The sequence below is a fragment of the Dipodomys merriami genome, unplaced genomic scaffold (assembly GCF_024711535.1).
Source record: "Dipodomys merriami isolate MVZ:Mamm:240054 unplaced genomic scaffold, mDipMer1.0.p SCAF_129, whole genome shotgun sequence".
NCBI classification, from domain to species: Eukaryota; Metazoa; Chordata; class Mammalia; order Rodentia; family Heteromyidae; genus Dipodomys; species Dipodomys merriami.
The window spans coordinates 678,692-697,036 of NW_027202593.1; the positions used below are offsets into that span (position 1 = coordinate 678,692).

The 18,345-nt window shown below is 52.0% G+C and overlaps 1 protein-coding gene across 1 annotated transcript in view; it reads left to right on the forward strand.

Moving 5' to 3' along the window:
* The window catches only part of LOC138824434 (glutamate receptor ionotropic, kainate 4-like), a 301,452-nt gene that overhangs the window by 231,629 nt on the left and 51,478 nt on the right, over positions 1–18,345 (forward strand). The window contains exon 12 of the mRNA XM_070018282.1: positions 16,126–16,233. Within this exon, the coding sequence (XP_069874383.1) occupies positions 16,126–16,233 (108 nt within the window). The remainder of the gene's footprint in view (positions 1–16,125; positions 16,234–18,345) is intronic.

The following is an 18,345-nucleotide window of genomic DNA, read 5'->3' on the forward strand; positions in this document are numbered from 1 at the left end:
GGAGGTGAAGGTAGAAGCTTGGTTCGAGGTCAGACTAGGCAAGAGGTTAATGGGCATAGTGATGTGTGCCTGTGATCTCAGCTAAGCTGGAGGTATATAGGTAAAAAAAATGCATGAGATCTTATCTGAAAAAAAAACTAAAGCAAAAACTCAGAGGCATGGCAGATCTATTGCCTAGTAAGTGCGAAGCCCTAAGTTAAAAAACACCATACCTAATTCCCAGGCTCCGCAGCGGTGCTTTTTGATTTAGCAAAACTGGGTATGCTCAGGAGCATCTGGACGAATGATTAGAATATAGGTGGACCCCGGCTTACCTGTCCTGGTGCAGTAGGCATGCTGAATATTTAGAATTTCTTCTTCATTGTGTGTGCCAGTGTTGGATACACTTGGCCTCGTGTGACCGTGAAGAGGACAGTGGCTTTGACCTTCAGCTGTCCTGAGGGATGCCCCCCTGGCTGGTCTTATGAAGTAGAGGGCGAGATGCCTCCTAATGACCCATTTTCCTTCGCCGTGTCTGGCGACTGTCCTGCTGCGTGGCTGGGAGTACCGAGCAGAGACTGCGTGACCTGCCGTAGGCACGGATACAGCTCTGAAGTGCTGGTCCCCAGGTCCCATCCCAATCACGGCCCAGCGTTGCCTCTTGATGGGCAAGGATGGAGAGATGCTAGGGAGGCAGGCACAATTAAGGAGAGGGGAGTGCGGGCGTCTCTCCCAGCCCCATCCAAGGTGACGCTGGCGGGCGGGGGGGGGCCAGGGCAAGGGACTATCATCTGAGGACATTTGGTGTACAGACCACATGAGTGCATGGCATGGATCAAGTTCAGTCCTTCGGGTGTTGGGTCCTAGCTCACTACGAAGACCAAGGATAAGGGGCGAGGCCGGAGTTCACGCTTGGGTTTGTTTATCTTCAATGCCCAAGTTCTGGGCTTTCCTGCTCTAAGCTTTTCCTTGCTCCCTGGATGACCCCCACCCCTACCCTGTTCTAGGCTTTTCCTCACTTCTTAGACACCCCTGCCCCCACGCATTCTCCTCCTCCAAGTCTGCTGCTTCATCTCCACTCATGGCCACGGATGGCGCTTGTTTCTAATGGCCTGCCAGGCTGGGCTTTCTTGACTAATGGCACCGCATCGTGTGGCCTTGGCTTTATTCTTTCTCTTCCATCTGGGCGAGTGACTGCTCAGAGCTGGGTTTGATTATTTAGAAAGCACCATGCGGGGACCCAGTGGGTTGTAATTGGTAAAATGTCTGAACCAAATGCCATAATTCCTGCCAGTGGCTGATTAAAGGATTATTACCATTTTAAAAATAGTCTTTCAGAACTCAGGGCTATTTTTTTACTATTTAAAAAATTACTATTTTGATTGGGCTTAGAGAGTGTTCTCTGCCTTGGGCCTCCGCTGGAGGCTGTTCTGGAGAATGCGTCCAGTACGGTGTCCTGCCGGTCACATTCCAGAGCTTGGACTACCTCCTGATGACCTATTGATGGGCACAGAAGTCTTCACCCCTCAGTTTCTGCCTGTGAGACCAACCATGGCCACTAACCACTATATGTTGAGTAGCTTTAGAATAGCACTCTCTCCCTTCTTGTCTGTGAAAAAAAAAATCCTCTTTGAAAGAGGCTGGGAGCCACTTGGGAGGCAGAGATGAAGTGGATTGAGATTTGAAGCCAACCCATACAAGTTAGCAAGATCCCATCTGAACATATCTGTGGGTTTTGGTGGTACACACCTGTAATCCAAGCTACCCAGGAGGCATTGGGAACAGGATCTAGGTCCAAGGCTGCTCTGGAGAAAAAGCTCAAGACCCTCAGGAAAAAAAAATAACTAAAAGCTAAAAGGGCTGGGGATGTGGTTCAAGTGACAGAATACTTGCCTAGACCTGAGTTCCAAGAGAAAGGAAGGGAAGGGAAGGAAGGGGAGGAGAGGGGAGAAGGAAGGGAAGAGAAGAAGGAGGCTAGGAGAGAAAAAAAGAGAACAACTCTAGAAGGCCCTTAATTTCCTTCCTTTAACTTGGTCTAAAGATCAGAGAGTCTGAGCAGCCCCCAAGTGGCTGTTAGTGCTGTACTAAGCACACCTTTCATCTGAACATGGGAAATGGCTTAACAGGCCCTAATTAAGCCTTGGGGTTTGACATCCCCAGCTAAAGATGAGATCTCCTTTGTTTGCACCCCTGTCGGCTCTCTCTGTGTCACAGGGCATTCCTCAGTAGACAGTGGCCACAGGCAAACCCTCCACATTTGGCCTGCGGGATTCGAGGATGCAAGGCCCCACTCCCGCTGTCTGGAGTTTATGCGTATGCCTCCATCCAAGCAAAACCAGATCTGCTCTCTCGCGCTTGCCTGTGGTTATGTGGAGGGCTGGCGCTCCTGACATCATAATAATAGCTTAACATTTATCGTCGCCTACATGACGTTCCGTGCTGGGTGTTGTGCATACATATTTTTAAATGCCTATCTTCTTTATCAATGCTGCATGAATGCTCTCTTCTCGTAGGTGGAAAAACTGAGGTGGAGAGATAAGAAAATGTTCCCACGCTCACAAAGTCAGGAAGTGGCAGACTCAGTTGAGTGAGGAGGGGTTGCTGTCCCCAGGGTTCAGAGCCTTTGCATTAGAGCACAGGACATGTTGATCAGGACAGTTCTGTGTGTGTGTGCGTGTGTGTGTGTACGCATGCATGTGCCAGTACTAAGGCTTGAACTCAGGGCCAGGATGCTGTTCTGTAGCTCGTACATTCCAAGCTCTTTCATTCGCTCTACCACTTGATTCAAAACTCCACTTTCTACTTTCTTGACTGGCTTTGAGCTGCGATCCTCAGGTCTCAACCTCCTGAATAGGTAGGATTCCCAGTGTGAGCCCCTGGTGCCTGGCTTCTCATTTAATCTTCAACTCCAGTCAAGGACATTCTATCTTGGGCCCATGATGGCCCCCAAACTCTCATTGAGAATCTTCTGGGCCGGTGAACTTGCCACCTCTTTTGCAGCACATTCCAGATTTGTCCAAGCACTGGCTCAAACTCTGCCTCCTCGATCTGCCCTCTGGAACAGCCTGGAAGATTCCATTGCTTCCTTCTCAATTACCAGTCCTTCAGATCTGCGCCATTTGCTTTCACTCCATTCAGTCTTTCATTCTGGAATTTAACCTAAGATGTTTTTAACATCCACTCTTTGTCAAAGACTGGAGATGGAGGGTTGATTATGCAGCGTTCACTTAAGAGCTTCTGAGCTTTGGGAAAAGGCAAAAATTTCAGCCAGCTTTTACCGTGACGGATTCTAATTATGCTCCTCTTATTTTCTCCTTCCCTGAGCAAGTAGTCCTTACCCTATCTCAGCATGCCATGGCTTGTAGCTCCCTTACCCCAGATACCGAGAAGTGTATCTAGCACTCCATGAAAGCACGAGGTTCCAGACGAGGCTGGCAGCCTGGGTCTCAGACTCTGGGTTCACCGCTTGCCTTACGCTGAGGCTCAGTTTCTACTTTCCACATTAGCTGGCTCCCATTCTAAACTCTGAGCCCTGGGGTCAATTAGTTATGCTTCCCAACAGACTCAGCCAGTTCTGTGCACACGGACTTTTCTTAGAAGCCAAGCCATCCATTTTTGGACCACTGATCCAGTAACTTTGTTCCTATGGAGACAGAAAGCCCAGTGGAGCTGGCCGGAGAGGGCTAACAGAAAGCTTAATGAATGGTAACTGCACTTTGTTTTTCAAAGCAGATGTAGCTCAACTTTCAAGGGGCTATGCTGTGGAATGGTGTATGTGAGGACCTGGAGCACCAGGAAGGAATGGAGCACCAGGCAGGACTGGAGCACCAGGCAGGAATGGAGCACCAGGCAGGACTGGAGCACTCAGGAACTAGAACACTCAGGCAGGGACTGGAGCACTCAGGACCTGGAGCACAAGGCAGGAACTAGAACACTCAGGCAGGGACTGGAGCACTCAGGACCTGGAGCACCAGGCAGGAATGGAGCATCAGGCAGGGACTGGAGCACTCAGGACCTGGAGCACCAGGCAGGAATGGAGCATCAGGCAGGGACTGGAGCACTCAGGACCTGGAGCACCAGGCAGGAATGGAGCACCAGGCAGGACTGGAGCACCAGGCAGGAATGGAGCATCAGGCAGGGACTAGAGCACTCAGGGTCCTCTTTGGAAGAGAACTCAAATCTAACTTCATCCCCCTTGATGCCATCTTCCCCTAACAACAGTCCAGCAGAGGCAGGCCCGACCCCTCTGGGGAAGGGGTCCTCCGATAGGGACGGGAGCCGCTGCAGTTCTTTTTTTTTGGTTGGGGGGGGTCTGGTCATGGAGCCTGAACTCGGCCTGGGCGCTGTCCCTCAGCTCTTCAGCTCCAGGCTAGCGCTCTACCACTTGAGCCACAGCGCCACTTCTGGCTTTTTTTTTCTTTTTGCTTATGTGGTGCTGAGGAATCGAACCCAGGGCCACATGCATGCAAGGCAAGCGCTCTACCACTGAGCCACCTTCCCAGCCCCACTGCAGTTCTTATTTTAGCCTTGACAGTGGAGGTCTCCAGGAAGTGGCTTCTTGACTTGGGAGGCGGTTTGTATAGACCTGCGGGCAGGGGGTGGGGGTGCTCCTGTCCCTGCAGCCCGACTCCTCCCTCCACGTCAAAGCCATCAAGCACAGAATAACACAACACTCCAACACACCCTGCCTGCCAAATGAGACCGTGCCACCTCTGCCATTGGGGCGTTGGAGAAGCAGCGTGAGGTCCCCCGTCCCTGACACCCCTGCCCTCTGCCCAGCTTCTCTCGTCACGAGCCACCTCCATCCATGGCAGCGCTCAGAACAGCCCTCAAGGCGCCACCAGGCTGCGGTGAGGAAGACATTGGCAGTTTGAAGACAACGCTTGCCACAAATACGCAGAGCCTTTGAAGCTGCGTTTGCCTGGCCCTGGCCCAGAGCACTGGGGCGGTGTTTGGTTGCTGGAAATCAACAGCCCCTCATGCCAGTTCCCCTGCCCAGGGACAGACCCGAGTGCCACCCCCCCCAGGGACAGACCCACAAGCCCAGGCCAGCCTCTGGCGCGATCTGCGCCCTCCCCCAGAGCCCCACAGAGCAGGGCTGTGACTCGCTTTGATGTTCTAGAAGACGCATTTGGCAAACCCACGTGAGGGATGTGGTTTGGGGCTGCTATGAAGGTGCCTGAGAAATCACTTATTTCTTCTTTTTAAATTAAGAAGCAGGGAGACATTGGCACAGGGGTCTAAGTCATTGATCCCCTCGCTTAGAAGGTCGTAAGTTCTTCTAGCTGGAGGTCGGTCAGCTTGGCCCATTTTCCTTCCAGACAGGGATAGGTGAGAGCCTCACTCCTGCGTCTGAAGCCTCCCAGTGACCCTGTTTGCCCTCAGAGTGAGATGCACCAGGCTTGCTTCTCTCTGATCTTCCTCTCCCACCCTTCCCCATGACAGATACCCGCGGTGTATGACAGCCCAGGCTTTTGCCCAGCTAGGCCTGCAGGCATGCCCAGGCCTCTATGCCATCTCCACTCATCTACGCTCAGCTCTGGGCGTGGGCCCCACCCCTAGAGACCCCACGCAGCAGTGAATAAGGGGCTGGGGTGTGCAGAGCCGGCCTTGCTGGGTTGGGGGAGGTGGGTGTGTAGGGCACTGGCTTCGGGTCTTGAGCAGCTTAGAGTCGGCAGAGATACCTGGACAGCCCCAGGACTGGGGTTTTGTCATGAGAATCTTCTAAAGCTCCTGCTCCTCTACTCGCTCAAGAGAGCTTTCGTGTGCCAAATGTTCGGTTGGCCCAACTGTTTGTTCTGGCATTTAAAAATTTGAAATGAAGGGAAGTTCTCCTCTGGCTCATTAAAAGATCTCCAGGGCCAGACAATGGCCCAGCCATTCAAGAGGTAGATGGAGATCAGCAGGACTGAAGATCAAGGTCAGCCTCAGCAAAAAGTTGGGGAGACCCTATCTGGAGAAAGCTAGCACCTTGTGGTTCATGTCTGTAATCTCCTCTGGGCAGAGGACTTTTGATCCAAGGCCAACTTGAGTAAAAAAACAAGACCTTGCCTGAAAAATAAGGCAGAAAGGGCTGTGGGCATGGATCAAGTGGTAGAGTGCCGGCTTAGCAAGGGTAGCTTCCTGAGTTCAAAACCCAGTACTGAAAAGAGTAACTTTCTAGCACCTTTTCCTGGGGCATAGAAGAGAGTGAGATCAGCCTCCCCGGCACTCAGAGACCAGGGTCCAGAAGCGGAGGCCCTGGCTCTGGAAACACGAGACCTCGAGCCTTCCTCCTTCCCCCCTTCCCCGGGCCCCCTGCTCATCAGCTTTGGTGGAGAATTCACTCACTGCCGAAGCCGATTCACACACCAGCCGGCAAGAAAATCACAGCTACTCAAGTTTTTGAACAGGGTGCTGCTTCAGGGCAGAGGAGCAGAATCTGAAGGCGCTGCGTTTTAAGTCTGTTTCTTGTATCGTGCCTGATCACGCTTCTCTGGAGAAGTCTGCCAGCTCCCGAGCACTCCTTGCCCTGCCTCCATAGCCAGCTCCTGCCTGGGGGCTAGAACAGGGCAGCCTGTCTCTTGGAGCAGCCTAGGACAGCCCAGCCAGCTCCCAGGAGAGAAGAGCCAGCCGGGCGTGGACTAGAGGTGGGGCTGCAGACAGGCAGGTCAAGGACCAAGTGGGGAGGGGGAGGGGAGGGACGCAGGGGCTGGGCGGGTGCAGACAGGGTGGAGTGAGGAGAGGCCTGGGTCCCAGCACTCCCCGTCCCTGGCCCTCCGTGTTTCTCCATCCCTTTGCAGTAAAATAGGGAAGATGAATGTCATCATATCTGCTTCATGGGTGTCATAAAGTTATTGAGATCAAAATGAAACATTGTTTATGGCAGGGCTCTCAGGATTCTGCTACATTGTGCAAATTTTAGTTCTGTTGTCTCACAAGGAAATGTCTAACTATATATCTCTCTATCTTTGTTTGCAAGAGTCCCAGAATCTCATTTCTAGCCTGGCACACACCATGGGGAGGGACACAGCAGGGGGAGGGGTCATCCCTCCCCCACCCAGGGCTGCAAGGACTGGTCCATGCCATCCAGGCCCCGTGTAAATCCGGGCTGCCAGGCCGGGCAGCCCCTTCTCTGCCGCTGGAAGCTTTTCACGACCTCCCCACCTCGCTGCTCCTTCCTCCTTCCTCCCCGTTCCCTGGCATTGAGTCCCTCTTAGCAGTGGCTCTGGGTGGCTGTAGCCTTTACTCCTCCAGCCCAGCCTAGCATGGCACTGCTCTGACAAGAGCAGCTGATAACCCCCAAGTCTAAACCTCCTGCATCTTCCCAGAGCTTAGTGAGGCGGGGTGGGGTGGGGTGGGGTAGAGCCACCTGCTCTTCCCTACTGCAACCTATCACCGGGCTAGGGGCTGGGGCTCTGTTCTCTACCAATCACTGCGGAGACTCAGAAGCCACGCCCTCCTGCCCACAATCCCCCACACTCCTGATTTCCAGGACAAGGGAGTAAAGACTTCCCTCAGCCTGGAAGCTTCATTTAAAACCCTGGGTTCCCCTGGCACCTGCCACTCAGAGCTCCACGTCCTGTTATTATTACAAGTGCTTCCTCACTCGGTGGGTGGACCCAGGGGAACCAGGCAAGCCCTGTCTGTGTCATGATTTTTGGCTGTAATTTTCTTAGAAGATGAAAAATCTCCAGCATGGTCCAGCTCTTAGTCTTCTAGGGCAGAGGAGTCTTTCTGTTGGCCAACTCTGCCAGTAGAAATAGGAAGGAGATGGCCGGATCGTCCCTAGGTGCTCAGAAAGAGAGAGTACGCAATCTTTTTACTATGTTTTTAAGAAGAGGGAGTTGAGGAATGGGCAAAAGAAATCATTCGATTCCGTTATTTTCATTTTTGTTTTGATCACTTTTATTGGAATTCTGTGGAATAAACATCCCTTCTGACCTCCCTTAGAACTTGTGTCCACACAGAAACAGAAGAGAGATCTAAGCATCCTCCAGTCCTACTTTGGGAAGTTAACTTCTGAAAGCCTGAGCCAGGGGGGATGGGGCAAGTCCATTAAATTAGTGAGCCTGTCATCGGAGCTGGCTTGTGCTTTTCTTTCGTCCTCGTTGATACTTACCGATCACTGGAATCTTTGAGAACAGCCAGAGGGGACTTATTCTCGGTGAGAAGTGAGCAAGTTCAGTGTCACTCCCTAGAAATTGGAGATGAAGGACGGAAGTTTGAGCACCTTTTGGCCAAAGCCAGATATCCAGGTACAGACAAGGACAGTGGATCCTCGTTATCTGTGGGTTCTGTATTTGAAAATCTGACTGCTTGCTAAAGTCTTCGTGTAAACCCCAAATCAATGCGCATGGCAGTTTTGCAGACAGCCAGAGTGGGAACACATTTGAGTCATCTGATGTGTACTCTCCCAGCGGAGGTTGAACTGGGCAAAATTCTATCTTCCCGTGCAGGGCTTTAACTGTCAAAAAGCATCCTTTTCATGGGATATTGAGTGTCACATCTTTGTGCTCCCCCCACCCAGTTATGCTTCTGTTAAAAATGAGTCCTAAATGCAGTGTGCTCCTATGTACAAGAAGGCTGTGGGGGTCCCTACAGAGAAATCCATCCTCAAGAAGCCATGTGCGGGTATCAGCTGCAGTGCTGTTGTTTGCTGTTAGTCCATCAGCAGCCTGTGTGAAATGAGGTGTTTGTAAACAGAAGCACGGGTAAAATAACAAGGTTATAGATGAACCAGAGATTCATAGGAGCCTGTCCCCATATTCCCCCCGAGAGCAAATGTGTGAGGCCAGTTTATGAACCGGAACTGCTGGGAATAAGGAGGATCAGCTGCAATGAGTCTCAGCCAGGAGGGGAGACCCGCTGAGCACACCTAGAGGTAGCTGCAGTTTTTCCCACATGGTCTTTTCTCTCTGAGCTCGCTGTCCTGCTCTCCTGCTCTTACACAGTGAACTAGGGCCCTGCCCTTCTGCTTCTTCTGCTGTTGTAGAACCTAGATCGTGCATTCCTGGGGTCATGTTTAATACTAAAAGATCGGTACACCAGTCGGTTTGAATCTTCACAAATGCATCTTTATGAAGAAGAGTCTGTGCTCGAATACCATCAGTGTTAGGGACTCACTACCTGTGGGGACATTCTATTCCATGTTGGAAAGCTCGTACTATTAGGGAATTCTTCTGCTGGACAGACTGTTAGGAAAAATGGAAGAAGGAATAGGCCAGGCTCAATTCTCAACAGGCCAGGAGGCACAACAGCGAGAGGCACACACCTTTCCGTGGGTGTGGAGGTTGTGCAAGGGGTCTGAGCAAGGAGACAGAGGCTGTTGAAAAAGCCATTAGGGCTGGGGGAGGCCCATAATGGCCTGTTGATGGCCAGGCTTAGGTTGGGTTTGCCCTGTTTGCATCAAGCAGTCTGCACGTGTCTGGTGTAATAGGGTGGGGGTCAGGCCTTCACAGACGTCTTCCTTACTGAAGCTTCTTCCTTTGGTCCTTAGTTCTCCTTGGGGCCACATAGCTGTTCTATCTTTTCCCTGATTGCTTCTTCTCAGAGGCTCAGAGTGGGCTTTGGGGGGACAGGTTGGAAAGGGGTCTTCTCATCCTGATCTAAGTGGCCATGTGCTCTTCCTTTGTACCTGTTTTCCACCTCAGAGTTGCCCACAGCTGTTCTCATGCAGCCAGGTGATAGAGGAGTCCCCAGAATCTGAGTTCAAGCCCAAGTTTAGTCCTTATTAACTGTGTTACTTGGCCTCTCTCGAGTCTCGGGTTTATTCATGTATCCAACAGAAACTGGTATAAAAGTACCTGTGTTAAGCAGTTATTGTTTGTCTAAGCCTGCGTTTCTCGGTGGGAATGGTAACAAGGTTCTTACACAGAATCAGGAAAGCGCACGTCCTGGTGTCCCCACAAGCAAAAACATCAGTAAGTGTTTGAAGATCTGATTCTGGAGCGGAAGGACTGGCCCTTCTGTAGAATTCAACTCCCTCCCCCCAAGGAGCTAGGTCCCCAGTGGTGCCAAGTGTGTAGAACAATTGTTGAAATGTACATAAAATATTAACAGTTACTGTGTGCACACACACCTATGGAAGATGTGAGGAAATTCCTCGGGCTCTAAAAATGAATCCCCTTTTACCTGAGAGAGTACAAAGGCAAAATGACAGCCCAGGTCTCTAGGCAGGAGAGGGGGCAGGGGGGGTTGAACACTGTAGAGTCTCCAGGACTTTCCAATTAGCAGCAGCAGCATCAGACCCAGGAACGATCATTAGAGGACTTCCTGGACCTCCAGGATTAGTCTGTGATAACTAGGAAGGAAACCAGAGCCTAGGGCTGGGGACCTCAGGTCATCTACTGCTAGCTCTGGCAGGAAGCAGTGGTGGATCTCTGTCGTCAGGGTGCTAGATGAGTACTCCCTCGGTGGCCTGAGCTACGTGGCCGGGCCAGGTGTCAGACACCTAATTCCGTTATGGTTATTGCCTCCCCCAGGACCATGGACAGCTCCAGACAAGGCGGCAGAGCCCATTGATTCTCCCCTTGGCCCCACCGACTTCTGGTCTAAGCCTTCCTCCCAAGCATTTCTTTAAGCTTTGTCCCCCGTGACTCCACCCAGGGGTCTTGAGTACAGGTCCCGGGGAGACAGGGACTGGAGGTGCTTCAGCCTCAGGGCCAGCAGTGACCGCCCACACTGAGAAGGAAGGCAGGGTAAATGGATGAACTTACAGAGGAGCAGAAGCTCAGGCAAGCTGCCCTGGGCATTACGCCGACACCGGGGCAGCGTTAGATCACCGCCCGTTGTCATAACTGGCTTCTTAATGGTAACATTGCACATTAAGGTAAAGACGCATATTCTGTTTAAGAGGACAAAGGGACTTGTCATTCCTTTAGAAGGGCTTTTTGGAAGAATGCTTTTGAATGCATAATTAAAATCTCCACCATATAGTGCTTAGAGGAGCAGAGTGATTATTAATTTATATAGATCTGCGTTCCTTGCCGTTGTTGGGGAAATCCTACTTTCTAAGCACGTAAAAAGCACATCCCATGTCGGTCATATTTACCTAAGCTTTCGTGTCTGACGAAGCCCTCCTAGCAGAGCCTGTTCCTTCTAACAGCTCAGATCAGCCCCTAGGAAGACCTCACGCGTGTTTTAAATATTGAGATCCCCACGAATCGTCCTATTTTTGTCTACTCATCAGTTATGGGATTTGGATAAATTATTAACTGGGGTGAACCAGACACTCGTCGGGAGACAGATCCTGAGGATCAAAGGTTTCTGTCCAGCCTAGACAGAAAAAGTCCTCAAGATTCCCATTTCCAATTAACTGGCAAAAAACTGAGCTGGAGGTAAGGTTCAAGTGGTAGAGTACCAGCCAAGCAAGACAAGGCTATTGAAGCCCTGAGTTTAAGCACCATTCTAGCAATCGTGTGTGTGTGTGTGTGTGTGTGTGTGTGTGTGTGTGTGTGGTGTGTGTGTGTGTGTGTGTGTGGTGTGTGTGTGTGTGTGTGTGTGTGTGTGTGTGTAATTATCTAAGTGACTTTTCTTACTGACAAAGTGGGGTCCCCACTTTGTCAAGTGGCAGAGCCCGGGGCATGCTGTGCAAGGGTAGACACTGGTGATGTGCTGAAGAAGGCTGACCCCAGCCAGCCCCCATTCTATACCTCTTCCCAGCTTCGTGCTCCCTAACACCTTGTTGGCTCTGATGGGAGGGTCGACACCACAGAAATTGGCAGGTGCCATAAATCAGGGTCTCTTGTTTTTCCAGGAGAGCCCGTTTTTTAAGCATTTCCTGGCTCACATGGCGGGTACTCAATCACGATTTATTTCTCCCTCTACCCTAGCCTTTCCCCGTGACCCTCTTTGTCATCGGAGCTGCTTGCTCTGTGTGCTGCTGTACGGCAGCTGGCCTCAGAACTGCCATGGCTGGTCCCCTCTGCTTTCTGATTTAGTCCATTTGGCCGGGGAGTTTCAGCATCTGCATTTCTAATGCAGATACTGCTCCTTCAGAGCCCGACCTCTAATCCTTCTGGTAAACTAAGTCCCCAGTGAGCCCAGCCCTGCCGCTCAGGGCCCTGTGGCACGTGCTGAGTGCGAGCACTAACCTCCCCAGAGTCTCAGAGGCAGTCATTTGTACTTGAATCTCAAGAGATGGGGGAAAAGGGGCTCAGAGAGACTCGGTGACTTATGTGCTGTCACACAGCTCATTCACAGAGAAGACAGGTGACAGCTAGGTCCCAAGCACTGGGGCAGCCGCCGGGGTGGCATGTATGAAGGGAAGCTGGACTCAGGTGGGCTCACACTAACCTAGTGGGGTCCTTTCTTCTTGCCGGCATTAAGGTAGAAAGCTGGGCACCTTGGCTCAAACCTGTAATTGTAGGTGCTGGGGAGGTGGAGGGGATGAGGGGATCGCCTGGGGATAAGGAAGTTTGGAGTGAGGACTGGGTGTGTTTGTTGCCCTGCTGTGGGGAAACACATCTCTGGGCACAGTGGTGACAAGGGGGGGGCACAGGAGGTGGATTGGAACCCAGCAAAGCGAGACCTGGCCTTGAAAAACAAATCAACACACAAAGACACTGGAAGCCAGGCTCCAGCGGCCCACACCTGTCACCCTAGCCACTCAGGAGGCTGAGATCTGAGGAGGGCAGCTCAAGCAGGAAAATCCATGAGATTCTTACTTCCAACAAACCAGCCAAAAGCTGGGAGTGGAGGTGTGGCTCAAGCGGTAGAGTGCCAGTGTTTCACAAAAAAAGTTAAGGGACAGTGCCCAGGCCCTGAGTTCAAGCTCCAGTACCCAGTAGGCACGCACACACACACACACACACACACACACACACACACACACACACACACGACTGAAGGTGTGGTTCAAGTGGAAGAGCACCTCCTAGTGAGCATGAGATCCCAAGTTCAATCCCAGTACTACTGCCCACTAGAGAGAGACCGAGACAGAGAGAAAGAGACGCACAGAGAGAAGCAAATGGTATTGAAATTAGCAGTGGCTCGCTCTTTCTCCACCACAACCTTGTGGACGAGCTCAAGCCTGCACATGTGGGCGGTGTTGACCACTTACAAAACAGCTGTTTCCACCGGAGGCTTTGGGGCGGGAGTCAGCAGGGTGGAGCAAAGGGATTTGGCTACATGCAAAGGCACAGCTTGTCAGTGATGAGAAGCTGCCCTGCCCACCCTGGCACATGTGTAGCATCACAGGTGCCCAGGGGGTGTGGTGATTAGCCCGTATCCCAGGGCACCTGGCTCTGGCTCTCTGCTTCCTTCCCGCTGCCTTTTTGCAATTACATTGTGCCAGGGAATGGCTGCCAAACCGCTTTGTTGGATCTGATGAGTTTATTAATTTCTTGAGGGCTAATAGGTGGGTGGGTGGGAGAGTGCATGGCCGACTGGAGCTTGGGGGCTAATTAGTCTCTTTGCCAGGTCCCCAGAGGTGAGGGATGGGAGGCTGTGCTGCTCAGGCTGTCAGTTCTGACTCTGGATGAATCATTTCCATCGCTGGCTCCTCGCTTGCGTCAGCCGAAGGAGGCCTTAGCGCAGGCTGTTAGAACCGGATTGCTGAGACCAGCGGAGATGGGAAGGTGGTCAGGGGGAGCTGCGGTCTTCCCAGCCCTGCGGGTGTGCCATGTAGGCTCAGGGCATCTAAGGAGTCGTCCCTGAGCATCCGGGTGCTGACATCCAGCCGGCCGCTCTTTATGTGTGAAGACCAATGACAGAAAGCCGTGTCATCTGGAGTTCACACTGGCTGGCAGAGTCCCTGAGAGCTGTTTCCTGGGAAGCCTGCTTGTTCCCCACCCTAAGTCTGCATCAGGGAAGACACAGATGTACGAGTCAGAAGACTGGGTCCAAACCTGCGCCACACATACCTGGCATTTCTTCCTGAATGAAATAGAAGCACCACAACAAGGCCCAAGGATGACAGGAGGATTCAGAGGTGCTGGAAACAGGCATCTGGTACCACAAGTGTCCAGTAGCTATGACCCTGTCCCTCTTTATGTGCAAATTCCTCACCTCCCACCCTTTTTCCCTGAAGAGAAGGGGAAGAAGACAAGGTCAGGCAGTGGTGAGGCCTGGCTGCTCAGTTCGGAGAGTCTCTGGGACCTCCCCTCCCTTCTGCCCATGCCTGCCCCTCTGGAGCAACCTGCCCTCCTGGCTCCCAAAGCCCAGAGGAAGACGCTGGGAGTGGCATAACTAAGGCCAACCGCTTTTGTTGTGAGCCCTGTGGGCTAGGAGGGGAGACGAAACTGTGCGAGAGAAGGCGGGAATGTGTGCCTGAGGGTGCGGTGTGCAAGGTGATCTGGGGGAAGATTCACCAGGAGTTAGGGGCCCAGGGCTCAAGCTTCAGGCCTGTTCGCTGACCTCTGATTCTTTCTCTGAAAAGTGGGGCTGGCTGGCTGGGCGACCACACTGGGTCCGGCTCATTTGTGACCCTGCACCGTCTCGGTTCATGGGGCCAAGAGTGAGCCATGGCTTCTGGATGTTGGAGCTTCTAGAAGAGAACACAGAGCATATCCCCGGGAGCAGACCCACATGGCATCTTGGGAGTCGAGGGAGTTTCCCAGGGAAACTCCCTGCTTCTGGAGAGGCCTGGTCCAGGCAGTGTATGGGTCTCACCAGGGCTCCAGCCAGCTGTCAGCTTTCTCTCCTGGCTGGTCCCCTTAAAGGCTTAGCCATAGAAATGACTGACCAGGGTCTCCCACTAGTAGAACTAACTCTATTGGGAGTCTGTGTCTCTGTTTTATATATTTACAAATTGCTGATATGTTCTCTATATTTCCACAGTGTTTGCTCATAACCTATTTATCTAGGGATTGTATAAAATCTGTTCCATAGGTAGGCCTTCATGGCTAACTTCTGTAATTCTAACTGCTTAGAAGGCTGAGAACAGGAAGCTCACAGTTCAGGGCCAGCCTGGAAAGAACTGTGCCCTTTCAGTTGATAGCAGGGCACACGGGTCTACACCAGTCGAGCTAATTACAGAGGAGGCTGAGTTTGGGAGGATCACAGTTCCAGGTCAGATCCCACAGAAGAGTTCTCGAGACTCCATCTCAGGGGCAGAAAGCTTGGCGTGGTACCAAGAACCTATCAATCACCTCAATCATCCTGGCTATGATGGAATGCCTAAAGCAAGTGGATCGTGATCCAGGCATGCTCAGGCAGGACGAGACTGTCTCAAAAACAGAGGGGCTGGAGGCATGGCTGTGCAGTATAGTGGGAGGCTCTGAGTTCAGACGCCAGTATGAAAACAAACAAACAAAACCCATGTTCCATTGGAACAAATAAGCTAATAATTCACTACCTTTGAGTTTAGTCTTGGGAGTAGTCCAAAGTCTATATATCATACGCTTAAAAACGGGTCAAGAGATCAGATCTCAGGTTAAGTGGTTTTACCACAGTAAAATAAAACGAAAGGCAGTGCAGACAAAACACTAGAGAAGTGGAAGGAAACCTTATTGAGTGCCCGGTTAAATCTATCTTTGACCCCAAGTGTCCATATCAACCCCCCTGTGTCAGGCGGGTGAGGGTACTTTCTCAGGAGGGCTGGAACTTTCCTGAATCTGTGGTCACCCATCCAGTCCAATATTGTCAAACTGGAGCCCATGCCACCTGTCAGCTCTGAGAAGAATAGAGGAAATATGGTGGTGATGGGTGAGCTCAGGCCGGGAGGACGGGGGCTGTGGGGGACTTTGGTGACTTTTCTAAACCGTCCCAGCCAGCCAAATAACCCACCAGGCCTCTCCTCACATGTTCATCCATCTGTACCCTCAGCCATTCATTAAATAAAGACCTGGGATCTACCAGCTCCCTCCACCCACCTCCTTCTCGCCCAGATAACTGGGTTTCTTGCAGCCACACAGCACAATGGCTCATCCCTACCCCAAAATAATGCTGTTCCTGGGAACTTACTCGCCCCCCAAATGGGGGGCTAGGGGAGGAGAACTTCTGTGACCTGCGTTCCATTCCTGATATATCGTCATTTCCTCGCCCGCCTTTTCCCAAGTCGTCACTCCTTTCTTCTTACCCTAGCAGCCCTCCTCTTCCCCCAAGCCCCTGAACCCTGTGTGAAAGTCTCCTCTGGGAACGCCCCTCCTCCCGACTCTGCCCTGGGCAGGCGGGTGGCACGGCCTGCAGCCCAGGCTCCTCCAGCCTCTCCGTTCATCTCCGCAGATTGGCCAGTGGCACGTAGCAGAGGGTCTCAGCATGGACAGCCGTCTCTATGCCTCCAACATCTCGGACAGTCTGTTCAACACCACCCTGGTGGTCACCACCATCCTGGTAAGCAGGTTTTCCTGAGTCTCCCAGCTGCTGCTCTCCAGGGGCCATGGCCTCCCGGGGCCAAGAGCTCACAGGCTTCACAAGAAGGGAGCGCTAACCACAGCAGCCAGGCCCGTTTATGACAGGGTAATTGCACGGGAGCTGCCGTTTCACATGGAAAGGAGATGTGCTGAGTGAGCAGCGGAGGAAGAGGGAAGGTTGGAGATGCTACCACTTGGGGGTTCCTCCCTTCAGGGAGCCCGGAAGGCCGGCCAATCCCCAGGGGAAGGGACTGCCTTCTGATACGGGTTAGAGGGGGGGGGGGCCTAGGGGGCCCTTAGCAATCCCATTGCTTGGCACCTGCCATGTATAAAACGAGGCTCCCACTGCAACAAACCCAAGTGGCCACCTGACTGGTTTTATACGGCTTCTTTCTCAACTTCCAGATGGTTCTGAGAGTTCTCAATGAACCTACAGGGCAAAGGACCATCTGCCTTTTTATTTGATTCAGTTCTATTCAATAATTACCAACTCCACGCGTCCACCTCCCGCCCCCGGCCCCTGCCACGTGCTCAGCCGTGGCGATCACAGATGAATAAGGCTCAGGCTGCGTCTTCAAAGACGGGATCACTTAGCAGATGGGAGCAGCCAAGTGCACACACAACCAAGGTGTTTCTTTTTTTCCCTTCCACCGCCTCTCCTGAAGGCCCCGTGTTTTAAAATATCTGTCGATGAAGCCAGCTACATGTATTCAGTGTCCATTTGTTCCTCCACCCCCTCCTCATTGTAACTAATATAAAATGTATTTCCCTGCTCGACCCAGCATCGTGCCAGCAGGAGATAAACTGTCTTGTCACACTGATATTGAATATCAGCCCAGAGCTGAGACGTACACGGTGTAGCCTGCCTGCTCAGTCTCAGTCCAATAAATGTGCAAGGCGCACACGTGTCCGCTTCTCTTAGGTTCTTTGAGCTCATAGAAATTGCTCAGGGACTTCCACTGTGACCTTCAAGAGTACCTGGGGCCCAGGAACCTGTGTGGGATTATTGATCTACTGCAAACCTCATGGGATAAAAGTCTGGAAAGATGCACAAGCCTAGAGTCCTGGCAGAGAGAGCCCCTGTTCCTGCTGGCCACCAGTGGTGCATACCTCCAGCCCTAGCTACTGAGGAAGTCAAGAGAAGAGGATCACAGCTCTAGGACAGCCAGTGCAAACAATCCTGAAACCCCATCTCAACAGAAAAGAAAACAGATGAGCATGGCTGTCATCCAGCTGTGGGGCAAAGTATGAAAAAAAGATTGCTATCCAGGTCAGCCTAGGCAAAAAGCAAGCCCCTGTTTTAACATTAACCAGAGCAAAAAGAGGAGGAGGTGTGGCTCAAATGGTAGAGCACCTGCCAGGAAAGTACAAAGCCCTGAGTTCAGATCCCAGTTCTCTGAAAGGAAAAGAGGAAGAGAGGGAGGAGAGGGGACGGGACAGGAGGGAAGGAGAGGAGAGGAGAGGGGAGGGAAAGAAGAGAATAACAAAAAAGCCTAAAATGAGCTAGGCACTGGTGGCACACATCTATAATCTTAACTACTCAGGAAGCTGAGATCTGAGGGTCATAGTTCAAAGCCAGCCCAGGCAAAAAAGTCTTTGAGACTCTTATCTCCAATTAAAGAACCCCAAAAAAGCCAGAAATGGAGGTGTGGCTCAAGTGGTAGAGCGCCAGCCTTGAGCACAAAAGCTCAGGGACAGCATCCAGGCTTAGGAAGTGGGAAAGCTGAAGGATAAAAGATGGAGCTGGGAGGAGACCCCTGTGTGCTAAGAGCAATAGAGGGGAGAGGCTCGGCTGGAGCAGGCGAGGAGCCAGGCACAGGGGCTTGGGCAGAGGAAGCAGCTGGGCCAAAGCACACAGAACAGTTCAAGCCCCCAGAGCTTAGTCCTCCTCAGCCCAACTCCAACCTTAGCTTACCCAACCCTCCCAGCTATCTTCTCTTACCCTTCCGTCTACCTAGAAGGTCATCTTTCCCCTCATCTCTACCTGTGACAGAAAACCTGACACTTATCTTCCTGTGTCTGGTGTATTTCACTTAACGTGGTAGTTTCGAGTACCATCCACTTCCCTGTAAATGATACAACTTTGTTCTTC